At 46.5% G+C, this 17,841-nt stretch overlaps 1 protein-coding gene across 4 annotated transcripts in view; it reads left to right on the plus strand.

The window, feature by feature from the left end:
• The window catches only part of NIM1K (NIM1 serine/threonine protein kinase), a 29,054-nt gene extending 11,362 nt beyond the window's left edge, over positions 1-17,692 (plus strand). For 3 of the 4 annotated variants that reach the window (XM_082242093.1, XM_082242092.1, XM_082242094.1), the window contains exons 2-4: positions 8,161-9,252; positions 15,624-15,892; positions 16,688-17,692. In XM_082242093.1, the coding sequence (XP_082098219.1) occupies positions 8,964-9,252; positions 15,624-15,892; positions 16,688-17,437 (1,308 nt within the window). In that variant the 5' untranslated portion in view covers positions 8,161-8,963 and the 3' untranslated portion in view covers positions 17,438-17,692. Of the gene's footprint in view, positions 1-1,418; positions 1,544-8,160; positions 9,253-15,623; positions 15,893-16,687 lie in introns of all 4 variants that reach the window. The other variant, XM_082242091.1, reaches the window with a different exon arrangement.
• Positions 17,693-17,841: the final 149 nt, after the last annotated feature.

Consider the following 17,841-nt stretch of genomic DNA (forward strand, 5'->3'; position numbering starts at 1 on the left):
CCTTCTGGTCCCTTCCAACTCTAAGTAAAGCGGTAAAGGAGACCCCTGATCATTAGGTCCAGTCGTGACCGACTCTGGGGTTGCGGCGCTCATCTCGCTTTATTGGCCGAGGGAGCCAGCGTACAGCTGGCCAGCATGGTCATGTGGCCAGCATGACTAAGCAGCTTCTGGCGAACCAGAGCAGCACATGGAAACGCTGTTTACCTTCCCGCAGGAGCGGTACCTATTTATCTACTTGCACTTTGACGTGCTTTCGAACTGCTAGGTTGGCAGGAGCAGGGACTGAGCAACGGGAGCTCACCCTGTCGCGGGGATTCGAACCTCCGACCTTCTGATCGGCAAGTCCTAGGCTCTGTGGTTTAACCCACAGCGCCACCCGCGTCCCAACTCTACAGCTTCCAACTCTACAGCTCAATTATTCATGCAATGTGGTAAGCCAAACTATGGCTTACCGAGATGGCACAAACACACAGGCTGTTGGCTGCATCTTGTGGTTAGCACAGCAAGAGCTTAACTGTGAGACCCAGTTCAGGTAACATGCTAAGCCAAGGCTTGGCTTAGCTTAGCTCAGCAGAACACTGCAAGAGGAGGACCAGGGAGGAACAAAGCAGCTATGGAGAGCTTCATTCCTGCATGTTAGCTCAGTCTTATGCAACCTATGTCTCAACTAGGTTTCAAACCTAAATAATTCTGCAGAAGAGGGATGTGTTTTCATTCGTTTCAGCCATAGTTCATAAGAAGACATAACCATGGAAATGCAAGTGAAAATAATATAAATATATTAATGGTTCATCATACTACTTGCTTGGCAGAGAAGTCTACGTATTACTTTGAGAGTTTTTGCATGGTAGCTCTCCAAAGAGGGGTGGGGGACTGTTCTAACAACTCTCAGCATTCTTAACAAGCTACAGTTCCCAGGATAATTTGGGGAAAGCCATGACTGTCTAAAGTGGCGCAATACTGCTTTAATGCATAGTGCAGATGGGGCCAAACCCTCCAGTACTCCCTCTGCTAAATGAACCTTGTAAAAGCAGTGGACCCTCGAGTTACATACCGCTTTGGATACGTACCTTTTGGGTTGCAAACGTGGCAAACCCGGCAGTGTATACTTTCGGGTTTTGCCATGCACAGAAGTGCTCTGCGTGCCGCACACATGCACAGAAGCACTCTATTGTGCCACATTCGTGCGCAGAAGCAGCACTTCCAGTTACGGACTTTTCAGGTTAAGTATGGACCCCCGCAACGAATTTAATTCGTATCCGGAGGTCCACTGTACAGAGCTGGGCTTTCTCACTACTGAGGCACAAGGAGCGAAAAATTACATTTGCAATATTTCATGAGGATGATTAGCAAAAGTAATTTCGAAAGACTAAAGGCGATCTGAAGAGGCAATTTTAATATGTGTTCTGTTTTATTAGAACCCACACTGATGTGGGCGTGAACTCTGCATTTCAAAGGAATCGAATAAATCTCATCAAAGGCTTTGATAAACCAGAAATCTGGAAAATTAATGAGATGCAGTCATGAGAGGCTCAAATGCTAGGTAGGTCGCACCTGGTTGTTTTTTACATGTAGAGTAGCTAAGATATTTAGACGAAAGGAGGTCATAGTTTTGCAGGCTTTCTGGGTTGTAGGCATTGAAAATTAAATAAAAATCTCCCCTTTTTTAAAGCTAGCTTAGGATTTAACCTTTTTTTTTTTTTAAAAAAAGCTGAGGCTCCAATACTTTGGCCACCTCATGAGAAGAGAAGACTCCCTGGAAAAGACCCTGATGTTGGGAAAGATGGAGGGCACAAGGAGAAGGGGACGACAGAGGATGAGATGGTTGGATGGTGTTCTTGAAGCTACCAGCATGAGTTTGATCAAACTGCGGGAGGCAGTGGAGGACAGAAGTGCCTGGCGTGCTCTGGTCCATGGGGTCACAAAGAGTCGGAACGACTAAACGACTAAACAACAACAACAAAACAAAAAACTATATTCTTTGTGGACTTTGTATGAATGGAAATTTTGCTTGGATCAGTGATTTAGCACCACACTGCCATTTAGGGTAAAGTTAGCCTAGGGTAGGTTAGAGCTGGTATGGTTAGAGCAGGGATAGCCAGTGGAGTGACCTCCAAATTCTCTTGGAACGTCTCCCATCATCCCTGACCTCAAAAAGCTGGGGAAGCAGGGTTGCTTCAGGGATCCGACTTGGCTGAGTTCTCTTCCAAACAGAGCTACTGGTCCTCCAAACCTGTCTTCCCCAACCTAGTGCCCCACTCTCTTCCACATTTTGTACTGCAGCCATTGTTGACTGCATGGAAGGCTACTTCAAAGGCTGCTCTGAACTTAATACCTCTTCAGCAGAGGAAGAAAAACACTCCTAGTAATTACAGTTTCACTTTGCATTAAAACACACACAGTTGCATCTTCTTGAGTTGAAAGCAGTGAAAGCTGGGATTACTGTAGCAGGCTGTTTAAAAACCAATCTTGCCAACTGCATTCAGAGATTTAAGAGCCTGTCAAAGGGTTGTCGCTGGCGCTTCGGTAATTGGTGTGCGGATTGCCCCACTGCTAGCTATTTTTCTTTTTTCCAGTACATTTTTATTCAAATTACACAAAGAAAATATACAAATAAACATACCGCTAAACATATCAGTATACGTATAAGTACATATTTACATAATTTATTATTTCCCTTCCCCATTTAGAACAAAGGGCCTGCTGGATCAGGCCAAAGGCCCATCTTGTCGAGCGTCCTGTTCTCACAGTGGTCAGCCAGATGCCTGTGAGGAACCTGAACTCAAGTGCGCTCCCCCCTCCTGCAGTTTCCAGCAACGGGCATTTAGAAGAGTAGAGTTTGGATTTGATATCCCGCTTTATCACTACCCGAAGGTGTCTCAAAGCGGCTAACAATCTCCTTTCCCTTCCTCCCCCACAACAAACACTCTGTGAGGTGAGTGGGGCTGAGAGACTTCAGAGAAGTGTGACTGGCCCAAGGTCACCCAGCAGCTACATGTGGAGGAGCGGGGAAGCGAACCCGGTTCACCAGATTACGAGTCCACCGCTCTTAACCACTACACCACACTGGCTCCCATTACTGGCTCCATAGCATTACTGCCTTTGACAGAGCCAGAGCATAACCATTATGTCTAGCATGCAGCCATTGATGGGAGGCCCATGCAGAGGTAGGGGCAGCTGGGTAAACTTGCCCCAGGCCTCAGAGGGCTAAACAGGCTGGGGGAGCTGGCAGGGGCTTGCCGGATATACTACCATATCAAGAATACCCTGCACCTCTCAGTGGACTGGGTACGTAATGAGTGAAACTGCCATGTTTGTCCAATATGTACTGCAAGGCTGCAATAGTATAATCTGGACCTGCTTTACTGCTTACTATTGTGTCGCTTCAGGTCATGGGTAGGCAAACTAAGGCCCGGATCCAGCCCAATCGCCTTCTAAATCCAACCCACAGATCGTCCGGGAATCAGCATGTTTTTACATGAGTAGAATGTGCCCTTTTATTTAAAATGCACCTCTGGGTTATTTGTGGGGCATAGGAATTTGTTCAATTTCCCCCCCAAAAAAATATAGTTCGGCCGCCCACAAGGTCTGAGTGACAGTGGACTGGCCCCCTGCTGAAAAAGTTTGCTGACCCCTGGATTTGGTGGTGCATCTCATGGACAAGACTCCCACCCCATTCATCAAGCTCTCCATGGGCCTGATTGATGCTCTTATCCTCTGTGAAATTCTCTAATCTGTTTGAGAATCATCCATGTTGATAGCCATCACTGCCTCATGCGGAGAGTGATTTCCATAGTTTAGCTTTGTGCTGCATGAAGAAGGGACACATGCTGTGGTCTAAACCACTGGACCTCTTCGAATCCACACGACGGGGTGAGCTCCCGTTGCTCTATCCCAGCTCCTGCTAACCTGGCAGTTCGAAAGCACGCCAGTGCAAGTAGATAAATAGGTATTACTGCGGCGGGAAGGTAAACAGCGTTTCCATGCACTCTGCTTTCCGTCACGGTGTTCCGTTGCACCAGAAGCGGTTTAGTCACGCTGGCCACATGACCCAGAAAGCTGCCTGTGGACAAACGCTGGCTCCCTCGGCCTGAAAGTGAGATGAGCATCACAAACCCATAGTCGCCCTTGACTGGACTTAACCATCCAGGGGTCCTTTACCTTTACCTTTTTTTACCCCACAACTTTAGTGCCTATGAGTTTGGCAGCACAGTAGCAGCAACCTACAACAGGAGCCCTACAAGTCAAAGGGCATGAATAATGTGCCAAGTTTGTGTGCAGTCAGCTTAGGGATTTACTCGTAGCTCAGTGGCAGAGCTTTTGCAAAACATCTCGGGCTCAATCCCTTCCAGGCACAGCTGGGCAAGGCCCTCGTCCTGAGCTGTATATGAGGCTGCTTCCCAGGTCTCCCTGCTTCAGATCTTAAACCAATGCAGCAGACAAAGCCCTAGGAGGCGAGCTGTGTCTGAAATCTCAGTCGCACAGCATGGCCTGCGGTTTTAGAAGTTGCCATTGTCAAATAAACTGCTGCACCATCTTTTGTTAGGAGCTCAGGCGTGTGTTTGGGTTATGTAACGGTGAGAACGAATGCTGCCCTGCCCATGATGCGCCCTTTTCACAATTGTACATGGCGTGTGCAGCGGGATTAACATCAGTGGTGAAGCAGAAACACAAAAATAGAATCTGAATAATGAATGTGCCGGAGGGCAGAACCGTCTCCTCCTCTGCTATATCCATCTGCCAATGTTGTCCTAAGCTGCACTGCCTTTAAGCTGGTTCTGCTATTTCTGTCCCCTTCGCCACATATATAGAAAAGCCGGCGCTGTGTGTCTGGTTTTGCTTTGTCAGAAACCTTAGAGTCCCGACCGTTTCAGAGTCTTAACAGTGATGTGGCAAATTTCATAAATAAAAGGCAGTAATAATAGGATTGGCAGGACACATGATGCTGTCATAGCAGGCCTTACATAGCCAGGGGGGTGGAGCAGGGATGGAGGGGAGAAGCAAATTGATCATAAAGCCCTTACTTAGGCTGATTGTCCGCATGCAGTGACTATTCTGTTGAGATTGAGTCAGGGGATTTTCTGTCTGGATGCTGCTGTTCTGAAAATGGTTCCTAATTTGAAAAGAGAGAGAGAGAATGTGTCTGTGTGCAAAACTCCACAGGGGTAAATCTGCTAGTGTTTCCAGATCCACTTGTGCATCCGTACCAGGGGCGCAAACTTGCATAAAATATTGGGGAGGGCAGGTAAGCCCTGTCCCGCATAGTCAATCACATGATGGGGCTCACCCCATACCATTTGAATGGCAGTGCCCAAATATTTTATGGGAGGGCCTTGGCCCCTAAGAATTGGCTCCTATGATCTGTACACAGCTATATACATGAAGCTTCCATGTGTGTTCACAGAAGAAGTATTGCTTCCTAGGCAGGAGATGAGGAGCCTTCCAGACTTGCCATTATTTTTGTGAGAGAGATCCATGCACGATGAAAGTAGATTAAAGCGCTCTGTTGCCCTAGTGCAACAAATCCTCTTAAACCCCCCCACAACCTTTTGTGGTTAGGAAACTGACAAGGAGGTGCACTGAAAAGTGTGGGTAGATAAAAATATTAACCGAAAGGCATGCAAGCACCCGAAAGCAAATGAAGATGTTTGCTCATTGGTCATACGACTGCCCTGTACACATTTAAGAACGAATGCTCAGTGAAGACTGGATCTATTTGAACCACTGTGTAAGCTTTGTGTGAAAAATTCAGGATGAATGGTGAATAAACAGGTTGCCTGGAGACCCATGTCACAGTACAAGTGTTGAATACACCAAAGAGTAACAGGGGGGTTGGGAGGGGTCTTCCAATCCAAACTCTCAGGCTGGTGGCTGAGGTGTCTTGTGAAGCAAGGTGGAGGCGTTCCAGTTATCAGTGGGAGAAACTTTCTAGAAAATACCTCATTTCTTACTCTCCCAGATTTAACTAAGGACCTCTGCTTGCATTTGGTAGGGTAAGGCTTCTGTGGAGTTAATTTAACTCTTTGCACTTAGGGTAATCCCAAGGTTCATTCTGTAAATCGGTTCTTGAGCAGCAGGACGATTCCCAGTAAAACAGCTACTGTAGAGAGGATATTTAACAAGAATCACAGGCGCTTCCACTGTTGGAGAGATGCTTCGTTTGACCCACTGTGGCTTTCTCCCAGTTTCTTGCAGTGGAACCACACTCATTGCTCAGAACAAAGCCAACATAAATACTTCATTCACCTTGGGAAATGTGGAAGCTGCCTTATATGAAGTCAGCGCTGTCTAGCTCAGCATTATCCACACTGACTGGCAGCTGCTCTCCAGGGTTTTAGGCAGGGGAGCTGCCCAGCTTTGCCTGGAGATGCCAGGGATTGATCCTGGGGGCTTGTGCATGCAAAAGCAAGGCGCTCTGCCCCTGAGCTACGGCCCTTTCCCCATGCAGAATTGCAGTTCATCTGAGCTTCTTGGTAACATTAGATGAGCTGCTTGGTCTTTGCAGTGGAATCTTTAAGATGCTTTGTTTAGATCTTTGCATTGCTGTTACCTTTGGTAACTGTTTGTTTAGGATTGCTCTGGGCTCATAACATTGTCTCCTGGTGTGCTATTTACTGTAGTCAAATATATATTAGCTTTGCTCAGAAAAACCCACCAAATCAGCTAAGTAGGCTACATTAGCATACATGGCTAAGGGTTAAACTGCTAAGGGTTGCCCATGCCTAAGGCTGACACATTTTTACAAATAAACCCCAAACTAAAGCCCCACTAAAAAAGGAGAGGCTGGAAAGAAGAGAGGGAGGGAAATAGATGGGTGGAACCCCATAACTGTTCTGGGAACACATTCTAGACCTGACAGTTGGCAGGGAGAGTGGTTGAAGTTCTTCAAGTAAGCAGAGAGTTTGGTCTCATTCACAGACAAAACAAACAAGTAAAAATGAGCAGTTGGTCTGGAGGAGCGAAGGTCATGCTCAAGAGTGGGGAGAGGGGACCTGTGGCTATCCAGATGTTGCTGAACTCCCAAGTCCCATCCCCCTTAGCCATTGTGGCTTCCTGGGGCTGCTGGGAGTTGATGTTCAGGAACATCTGGCAGGCCAAAGATTCCTCACCCTGGGTCTAGTGCAGGAACTGGTTATGATCTGTGGTCCTCCAGATGTTGCTGGTAAAGGTAAAGGGACCCCTGACCATTAGGTCCAGTCATGACCGACTCTGGGGTTGCGCGCTCATTTCGCTTTATTAGCCGAGGGAGCAGGCATACAGCTTCCGGGTCATGTGGGCAGCATGACTAAGCCACTTCTGGCGAACCAGAGCAGCGCACGGAAACGCCGTTTACCTTCCCGCTGGAGCGGTACCTATTTATCTACTTGCACTTTGACATGCTTTTGAACTGCTAGGTTGGCAGGAGCAGGGACCAAGCAATAGGAGCTCACCCCGTGGCGGGGATTCGAACCGCCGACCTTCTGATCGGCAAGTCTTAGGCTCTGTGGTTTAACTCACAGTGCCACCCACGTCCCTAGATGTTGCTGGTCTCCAACTCTAATCATCCATGGCCATGCTGCCTGTGGCTGATGGGTGTTGTGGTCAACAACAACTGGAGGGACACAGATTATAGCCACCCCTGGAATAGGAGCGTATTTTGGAAACGAGGCTTGAAAGATGCCGTGGCGCAAGGCCACAGAGATTGTAACTCGGTAGGTAAGTGTCGGGAAAATAGGAATACTAAGATAGTTAAGAAGTTAAACAAGCACAGCTGAAAGGTTTCCAGGGCCAGGCTCTGTACACCTCTGGTTCTCACGAAGAAGCGACTGAGCTGCTGAAAGGATTATTTAATGAGTTATGTAAAGCTATCTCCCTGCCCTTGTGAAAGGGAAGAGAGCACAGCAGCTCTGTTCCTCCAGCAGATGCTTGCTGATATGGGCTGAGGGATGCTGGTGACCCACAGATAGCCTTGCAACCTCTCGATGCCTTGTTAAGAGGAGGAAACAGGAGAGAGTGAGCAAGTTCCCTGATTACTTGGAGTAGTGCTAAAGTGCAGAATGCAACTGGTGATGATTTCTAAAACAGCAGAGGGAGAAAAAGCGACTGCTCAGTGGGAACGCTTGGAACCGTTAAGCAAAGGCTTTAACTGATTTTTATTCTTTTGCACCTCCCTCCTCTTAGGAACACATTACATCTGTGAGAAGGCTCAAGGAGGGGTGAAGTAACTGCAGTTCGTTAATCCTTCGCTGCGACTTCCGTGCTGCTGAAGAAAGGGTGGTGTTTTCATCGCTCGTCTTCCTCTTCTGCCAGCATCCAGCCTTTGCCTTCACCCTCCGGTGCCAGCCTTCCACCAACAATGGCAGCGCCAAAGAGCACAGGTGTGTTATTTGCGGCAGGGATCCGAGGAAGCACCCCAACACTTCAAAGCCGCAGCAGGAGTGTTGCCGGCTAAAGGACATAGCGATGAAAGAATCGCAGCTTTCGGCTCTTGAACTGGGACCTGAATCAAGGAGGGAGGATCTGATCATCTCCTGCCTGATGAGGTCAGCTGTTCAAAGGGACCTGGACATATTCAAAGCAGCAGCAGCAGCTGAGTCAAGCACTTTGTTTGTATGCCTGGAGAGAGAGTGTGAGAAAAGGATGCCCTTGTATTTTGCACAGCCCTCCTTGCTTTTGTGATGTAGAGTTTAATTGCAAATCTTCCATTAAGCCTGCAGATTGTGACCCTTGTTGAAGTGGCTGCTTAAATGTGGATACAAGTTGGGTCTTCGCTTCCTAAGTTTTATTTGGAGGAAACGGAGTGATGCATTTGCTGGAAGATAACGCCGCGAATAAAACTTAGTGCTGAACCCCATGTCTTAGAGCTCTCTCTAGCTTTCTGTTTTAAATGGTCACGGGCTTTGTCATGTCTGCATCTGTGTTGCCGAGGTCTTCCTGCAGAGCAGCTCACTAAAGCCGATGGATCCGTGATCGCCCCCTGGACTATGACCACAGGATATGCGAATGGCGGTCTAGGGAGCCACCGGTATGTTAGATGGAATCGGGAAGACAGTGCAGAGGACTATACAAAGAGCGAGGTCTACGCAGAGGATGAGCAGGGCAGGCAGCGCCGGTTGACGCCTTTGGAGAAACTGACTCTGGATATGTCCCAGGATGAAAAGGTGGTTAAAGAGTTAACTCTGGGGAAGAGGATTGGGTTTTACCGCATCAGAGGGGAAATAGGGAGTGGGAACTTCTCCCAAGTGAAGCTTGGAATCCATGCTCTGACCAAAGGTAGGCTCTGCGGTGTGTGGAACAAGCGGTTGTGTGGGGTTGTATATACAAGGTGTTTCCAGATGGGTGCATCAGACACATGTAAGGTTTTTTGGGGGGAGGGCGTTCCTACAGCATCCACGTGTCATTGGCATCCAAATGCCAGGCTATATATCTCCTCCTCCCTTCCAATTTCACCCAGATTTATCCTTTCCCGAGGAAAATCCAGTAAATAAATAAATAAATAAGCAACTTGTTTGCAACATCTCATTGATCGGTTTGCAAATTCAGCTCCTGTCTGGAAGCACCCATAGAACAGATATCTAAGTGGGGCAGTGGGTGGATGCGCAGTGTAATATGCCATCCCTTGAGTAAGTATTGAAGGCAATGTCCTGAGCAGGCTCATGTACCGTCTGCCTCGCATGCCAAGACCAGAGAGTTAAAAGTGAGTTCGCTGCGCTTTTGAGCATGCTTCTGAACATCCTCTTGGGACAGAGAACAGCTAAGATGGGAGACTTCCCCTCCTCCTCTACCTGTTTTCCAGGACATGTTGTTTTTGTCAGGAATGACTATTCCATTCAGTATTCATGATGATACCAAGGAGCGTTGGTTATATTAGAACAGGACTGGGCAGCCCCTTCAGAAGTTTATGCCAATTTTACTAGCTGGGTGGGTGGGAGAAATTAGGAGCTTTAAGCTGGTGGTGGACAAAGGCAGAGCCCAAAGTGAGCTAGGCTGAAGCCAGAAGTGGGTCGGAACAGCCCTCCTGCCCCCCTCTCCTTCTCCTTCATCATGCATTCATTCTCTCCCACATACACTGCTCCCACTAACCTTTCTTTCCATTTCTAGATCACAGGCCAAGCATTATAGAAATGAGTACCATCTGCTGATGGTACTATAAATCTGGGTGGGAAACCTGTGGCCTTTCAGATTCTGTTGTTGGACTACAACTCCCATCATTCCCTGACCACCGGCCATGGTGACTGGGGATGATGGGAGCCAGAGCCCAACAACGAAGTCTGGAAGGCCACATGTCCCTTCCAGCTCTATGATTTATATGATTTTTATCTGCAGAAGTGCCTTCATCCTCCTAGAATTTGGATGTGAGCACTATTATCAGTTGTTCTTTATCCCAAACGTGCCTCTGGGATCTTCTGACTCTGCTGTATGTGTTATCTCCCGTGCTGAGTTTAAGTCACACTGAAGCTCTTTAGCGTTTATATTTTTGCCCGTGTGTGTGTGTGTGTCACTTTCTCTGTATTTGCAATTCCTGCTGATACCATGTTTGTGTGTCTGTAGCGGTTAGAAAGTCTCTCCTTGCTCACATCAGATTAATTGAAACCCCCCCTCCCCCATCCCATCCTGTGAACCCAGACCTTCACCTCCTGGGAACTGGATTCATAGGGCAATGGCAACAAAAGGAAGAATGTGGGTGTGCTTTATACAGCAAGGATTAAAGAGAGCACTTGAGCATTTGAAAATGGGAGCTGAGGTGTTGCCAGCAGAAGAATGTAGTGGTGGAAATTCCAGCTCAATTGCTGAATTATAATTAAACAAACTTGTAATTATTGCAGTGTTATTTCTTAGGAGCAGAGCGGTGTGTGTGTGTGTGTACTAACTTTGCAGTGTTAGCAGTTACAGCAGTAGGATATACAGGGGAAATTTACCTGGTGAAAGGAACGCTGAGGTTTGCAGCCTGTTGTCCTGTTGGAAATATGATAAATAATTTGCTGGTACAGCCGTACTTTGGAAGTCGAACGGAATCCGTTCCGGAAGTCCGTTTGACTTCCAAAATGTTCGAAAACCAAATCACGGCTTCTGATTGGCTGCAGGAAGCTCCTGCAGCCAATCAGAAGCTACAGAAGCCCTGTTGGACACTCTGGTTCCAAAAGAACATTTGCAAACCGGAACAATCATTTCCGGGTTTGTGGAGTTTGGGAGCCAAAACATCCAAGTTCCAGGGCATTCAAGATCCAAGGTACGACTGTATAGACTTCTGTCCTGTAAGTCATGCAGTTAATGACTTCCAGCGGGCTACTCCAGATACTTTCAGATCTGGTTTCTTGGGGTTTCAGATGACTCGTTATCCTTCCAAGATAATTATGGTGCATGAAACCACCAAGTGGGGTCATCCAGAGCTTTGGAGTATGTTGTCAGTAATATGCTGATGACGCACAGCTCTGCTTCTTCTTTACATCTGAGGATTACATCAGGATTCAAGCCATTATCAGGAGAAACTGGCCACTCTCCAGGCACCCGGCTTGATCTCCCGGTTGACCTCCCTGTCTGCATTCCCGGCAATATCCAGGCAAGGTCGCGATCGGCAATCCTCCTCTACATGAGAAGAACACACCCCCTCTTTCCTGCCCCGCCCCCCAGGGGCAGTGGAAAGAGATAGACAGAAACGTATTTACATGCCTTTATTTCTGTCTTTGCAGCGTTACAGAAAAACACGTCTGCTCTCTTCAAACTCCAACAGCAGAGAGACAAACTCCTCCTGTACTTCCTGTACAGCTCATATTACACTGTGAGCTAATTCCGGTGCTTCGCACTGTGAATAGACTGTCCCTCTGTTTCCCACAGAAACAGTCCCAACATTCCCATTATGTTTTGCTTCCAAGCTGCCAGCTCGCGGCCGCATTGCTTCTATATCGTAACAGGTGTAGCAGTGGATGTGCTGGACCGTTGTCTTGCCTTGGTAATGGACTGAGAGCCAACAAACTGAAGCTCAATCCAGATTAGACTGAGACACTGTTAGTGAATGGTTCCCTAGACCCATATGGATGGGAGGTTGCCTGATCTGGATGGGGTTACACGCCTTTCAAAGTGCTGGTTTTGATCTATAAATCTCAGGACTGCAGTACAGTGGTAACTCGGGTTACATACACTTCAGGTTATATACGCTTCAGGTTACACACTCCGCTAACCCAGAAATAGTGCTTCAGGTTAAGAACTTTGCTTCAGGATAAGAACAGAAATCGTGCTCCGGTGGCGCGGCAGCAGGGGGGAGGCCCCATTAGCTAAAGTGGTGCTTCAGGTTAAGAACAGTTTCAGGTTAAGAACAGACCTCCGGAACGAATTAAGTACTTAATCCGAGGTACCACTGTACCTCAAAGACCACCTCTCCCCATATAAACTGACCCAGAACCTGCAATTATCACCTGAGGCCCTCCATGAGTGTTTTGGAGGGTGGCAACATGAGAACAGGCCTTTTCTGCAGTGGCCCCCCATTTGTGGAACGCTCTCCCCGGGGAGGCTTGCCTGACACTTTTTGTTACATATCTTTAGGCGCCAGGCAAAAACGTTTCTCTGTAACTAAGGCTTTGGATGATTAACATTCTATGGCTTATTAAATGTTTGTGGGAGGGAAGGGGTTATTGGTTTGCTTTTGTTCTCGTTTGTGTTTTTATGTAATAAACTGCCCTGTGATCTTTGGATGCCAATTTAACAAAAAATAGTAGTAAGAGGGAATCCTGTTATCTCTCTGCTAAAAAACTGTATCAATAACTGAAGCTCCACTCACGTGCCTGCCTGAACTCTGTGTCCCTGCATGTGCAACAAAAGAACATCCTAGTATTTGGCTCCTTTTCCAGATGATACCTGGCGTGCCAATTGCAAGCTGTGTTTCAAACGGTTGCATCAGCAGCTAGGATTAGAGAGACTCTTGTCACTGATGGCACAGACAAGGTTATGGCAACCTTTCCTTCTAAAAGTGTCTGGCTAGCTGGATTCTCAGGATGACCTGATCTCTCCTCCCTAAACTTCTTAAAGTGCAGAACCAAGGCTGCAAGAAGCAAAATGTGGTGAGCGGAAATTGGGCCATGGATGAAGTGCAAAATCTGATTTGTTATTTCTTTTGGTCTTGCCTAGCCTTGGAACATTCCCCCCCCTACCTTTTTTCTGTAAATGATGTGCTTGAAAAGAACCCTGAATGAGACAAGGCCTTTTGTTTCCCACTGTGTTGCTTGGCCTTTGTTTTTTCTCTTGTGGTGAGAATAGTGTTTTAAATTTACAAAACACAAGAAACATCTTGCAGTGCCTTTGAAGCTTTCTTAACAGCAATTGAACTTTGGGGATATTTAACAATTTTGTGTTGCTGTTTTATTGTTTATTGGAGGGGAATAACCTCCATATGTGCTACCCTGAGCTTCTTGGGGAAGGTGGGGTGTGGCTCAGTCTCTTTTGTGGGGTGAAGATATTCATGATCTCTCGGAAACGGGCTGTAGTCTGTTTCATTTGCAACAGTGATCATGTTTGCTGCAGTGGAAACCTGGTTTGCAATGCAATCCTATACATATTTACTTGAAAGTGAGCACCACTGTGCTCAGTGGGTCTTGCTCGCCAGTAAGTGTGTGTTGGGTTGCAGCAACAATAGAGTTGAATACAGCCTTCGCCAACCTAGCACCCTCCAGATATTTGGGGCTGTAACAGCCTTCAGCTGCAGCCAGCATAATTGCACAGATAGGAGTATAGCATCTAGATCAAGGGAAGTAATAGTGCCACTGTATTCTGCTCTGGTCAGACCTCACCTGGAGTACTGTGTCCAGTTCTGGGCACCACAGTTCAAGAAGGACACTGACAAACTGGAACGTGTCCAGAGGAGGGCAACCAAAATGGTAAAAGGCCTGGAAACGATGCCTTATGAGGAACGGCTAAGGGAGCTGGGCATGTTTAGCCTGGAGAACAGGAGGTTAAGGGGTGATATGATAGCCATGTTCAAATATATAAAAGGATGTCACATAGAGGAGGGAGAAAGGTTGTTTTCTGCTGCTCCAGAGAAGCGGACACGGAGCAATGGATCCAAACTACAAGAAAGAAGATTCCACCTAAACATTAGGAAGAACTTCCTGACAGTAAGAGCTGTTCGACAGTGGAATTTGCTGCCAAGGAGTGTGGTGGAGTCTCCTACTTTGGAGGTCTTTAAGCAGAGGCTTGACAACCATATGTCAGGAGTGCTCTGATGGTGTTTCCTGCTTGGCAGGGGGTTGGACTCGATGGCCCTTGTGGTCTCTTCCAACTCTATGATTCTATGAATGGTAGTCTGATTGCTGTGTATCAGAAAAACAACACAACACAGCTCAGTTCTGTTACAAATAATGTGGATTCTATATTCCGTTCAAGTTCTTTTATTATTGTATTAAGTCATGTTTAAATACAGCTGCCTCATCAAAGCAAAAAATAAAACAAAGTGGAATGCAGATCCGTTTTGGCCTGTGACGCAGAGAGGCTGCTTAGGGTCCCTTACAGTTGTGCATATGTGGAGGCCAAGGCCTGCTAGAGGATTTGATGGCTGCTCTGCATGGTTCTTGCCATATTGAGCAAAGTTTCAGTTTCAGTTTCAGTTTCAAAGCCTGGTTAGTATGTGTAAATTTCTCACACGAGTCCTCACAGCTCCTGGGGGAAACTGCTCTTTAGTGCTCAATCGCAGCAAACGGTAATTCAGGTTTTCTCCAGATTAACATTTGCTCAGATTTAGAGCTAAAGAGTGGGTTTTCTTGGGGGAAAGGAGTGGGGCAAGGGGGAAAGGGCAAGTCAAAAAGGACAAGTGAAAGTGGGGACGAGCCCCTGAACTGAGCATGGAAGAAACCTACTTATCTGCCAGCACAAACCACTTCACTGCATTGTCATGTGGTAATGTGAACATCCCCTTGGGCACTGAAGACCTGCTGCCAGTTAATTTACGGGACTAGATGGACAACTGTGCTGACCCAGTATACTTCTATTTATTATAAACATTTCTAAAGCACCCTTCATCCAAACAGAACCCAGGGTGCTGTGCAATAACAAAACAGCTGCCTATGTTCCTCCTCTTTTAATAGGTGAGTACATTACATCCATGCCAACTGTTAGGAGAATTTTGTATTAAGATGTAATTATACAAGATGTAGCAGAGGAAAGCAGACGGAGGGGACATAGCTCAGTGGCAGAGCAGAACCTTCCACCTCAAGTCCCAGATTTAGCTTGTGCTATTTCCAGTTACAGTGGTACCTCAGGTTAAGTACTTAATTCATTCCTATGGTCTGTTCTTAACCTGAAACTGTTCTTAACCTGAAGCACCACTTTAGCTAATGGGGCCTCCTGCTGCTGCCATGCCGCCGGAGCACGATTTCTGTTTTCATCCTGAAGCAAAGTTCTTAACCTGAAGCACTATTTCTGGGTTAGCGGAGTCAGTAACCTGAAGCGTATGTAACTAGAGGTGCCACTGTAAAAGGATCTTAGGTAGCCTCAATGGGAAGGCCATCTGCCTGAGGCTCTGACGATCTCCCGCAAGTTGCAACAGATAAGTCTTGAGCTTGCTGGATCAAGGCTGTTCATATGACTTTTCTTCCTTTCTTAAGCATGGTATCAGCTGCCCTTACTAACCCTATGCAATCAAACCACTGTCATTCCAGAAAAGGTAGCCATTAAGATTTTGGACAAGACAAAATTAGACCAGAAGACGCAGAGATTACTCTCCCGTGAGATTTCCAGCATGGAGAAGCTGCACCACCCAAACATCATCAGGCTTTATGAGGTCATGGAGACACTCTCCAAGCTGCACCTGGTGATGGAATATGCCAGTGGAGGGGAGCTATTTGCGAAAATCACGACAGAGGGGAAATTATTGGAAGTGGAGAGTAAACACATCTTCTCCCAGATTGTGTCTGCTCTTAAGCACATGGTAAGTTCATTATTTTGGTCCCTTCAGCAGCTCTGCATTTCCCTGTGTGTGTCCCACTTTAAAGAGAAGCAGGATTAGTTTGTGATATCCATCAGTCTGTTAGGAGCAATAAAAGAATATTATGTCCATATGGCAAGTGGCTCCAGCTTAGTGTGCCTGCGTTATGAACAAACATTTGCTTTGGGTGCTTTTCTGCAGCTTGAGGTACGTTCTGTGTGGAATATCTTTTGCTGGAAACACGTGACCACCATGGGAGTGCAAGCAGTTTGTGTGTCTGTGTAAGCTCTGCTGTAATGTGTTCAGGGGCTATTTAACAGCTCTGATTTTTCGGGCCTATAGCTAGAAATGTTGTGATGAGGATCCTATGTGGGTGGGGATTCATTACAGAATAGGAAGAACATACAGGTAGCTTGATAAAGAGCTCATAACTGCTTAATTGTATTAATATTTAGAGGGCAACTGGGCAGAATGCTGCCTTTGTCCTTTTCTGCATGTCTCCACAAACAAAATGGCTATAAAATTATTGGGATGTGGGAGGCAGGGGAAGAAGGGTTAAATGAAAGCTAAATGTTCAGGTAGGGGCTTGGATTGGAATAGCTTTCAGTGGTCCATACCTTCCTTCACCTGTTCTGCGGCTACAGCCCTGCTGGTGCTTTTGTACAAACGACTAGCTAAAATATACTTTTCTTTTAAAAGACTAATCATTCTTATTTTAAAACACTTCCACTTTTTCATTTGCAGCAGTGGAAAACATTTCTGAAAGCTAAACATTAATTTTTATTCTTTGTTCTGCAGCATGAGAGCAACATAATTCACCGGGACCTGAAAGCTGAAAACGTATTTTATACCAGTAACACCTGTGTGAAAGTGGGGGATTTTGGATTCAGCACGATAAGTAAGAAGGAGGAAACACTGAGCACTTTTTGCGGCTCCCCTCCTTACGCTGCCCCAGAGCTCTTCAGGGACGAAAGCTACGTTGGGGCATATGTGGATATCTGGGCACTCGGAATTCTTCTGTATTTTATGACGACCGGGATGATGCCCTTTCGAGCAGACACAGTGGGAAAACTGAAGAAGACTATTCTCGAAGGGATGTATGTCCTGCCGCCGTTCCTCTCGGAATCTTGCCAGAAGCTGATTCGGGGAATCCTGCAGCCAGTACCATCGGAACGCTATTCCATTGAGTACATTATGAACAGCGAATGGATGAAAGGAGTGGAGTATCCAAAGCCCCTGGAACCTTTCAAACTGGATCCAAAGTACTTGTCGGGGAGTGGAACCCTTGGAGAGGAAGACGCCGAAGTGAAAAAAATCTTGAACAATTTGGGGATCACAGAGGAGCACATTCAGAACAACCGCGGGAGAGCTTCCCACAGCTCAGTAACTGGGATCTACCGAATTATTTTGCACAGGGTGCAAAAGAAAAGGGCCGTGGAAGCGGTTCATATAATCAGCCAACCGGAATTCAGGGAGCAAGAGTCAAAGAAAGAGCAGTCTACCTATCGCGGCCTCAAACACTCATCTAAGCTCTGTTTGATTTTATAAAAAAATGCAGCTGTCTTGGTGTTTCGCAAACTTTGCCGAGACCTCTTTGTCTGCTACCAGTCAGCTCTTGTTCTTAGCATTTTTCTAATTTTGAATTAAATAAAAAAAAAAGATGCCTTAAAATTCCTCATGTAAGATGCACATTCAAGAGTAGACTAGTAAAGTGTATTATTTGAGGGCTGTTGAGTTTTTAAGTTCTGCTGCAAGGAACTGACCTGTAAAATCAGGATAAATGATAAATGTGCAGTACAATTCCATTATATGTTTAAAGTCACACTGTGTTTAGTGGGGGTTTAGTCCCACTCCCAAGTAGATGAACAATTTTAAGTCTAGTTATCATGCACCAAGTCCCAGTAGGACTTCACAGTAAACATGATTAGAATTTTGGCTCAGGCTGCATTTCC

Source organism: Podarcis vaucheri (assembly GCF_965113315.1).
Source record: "Podarcis vaucheri genome assembly, chromosome: 11".
In the NCBI taxonomy this organism is placed as follows: Eukaryota; Metazoa; Chordata; class Lepidosauria; order Squamata; family Lacertidae; genus Podarcis; species Podarcis vaucheri.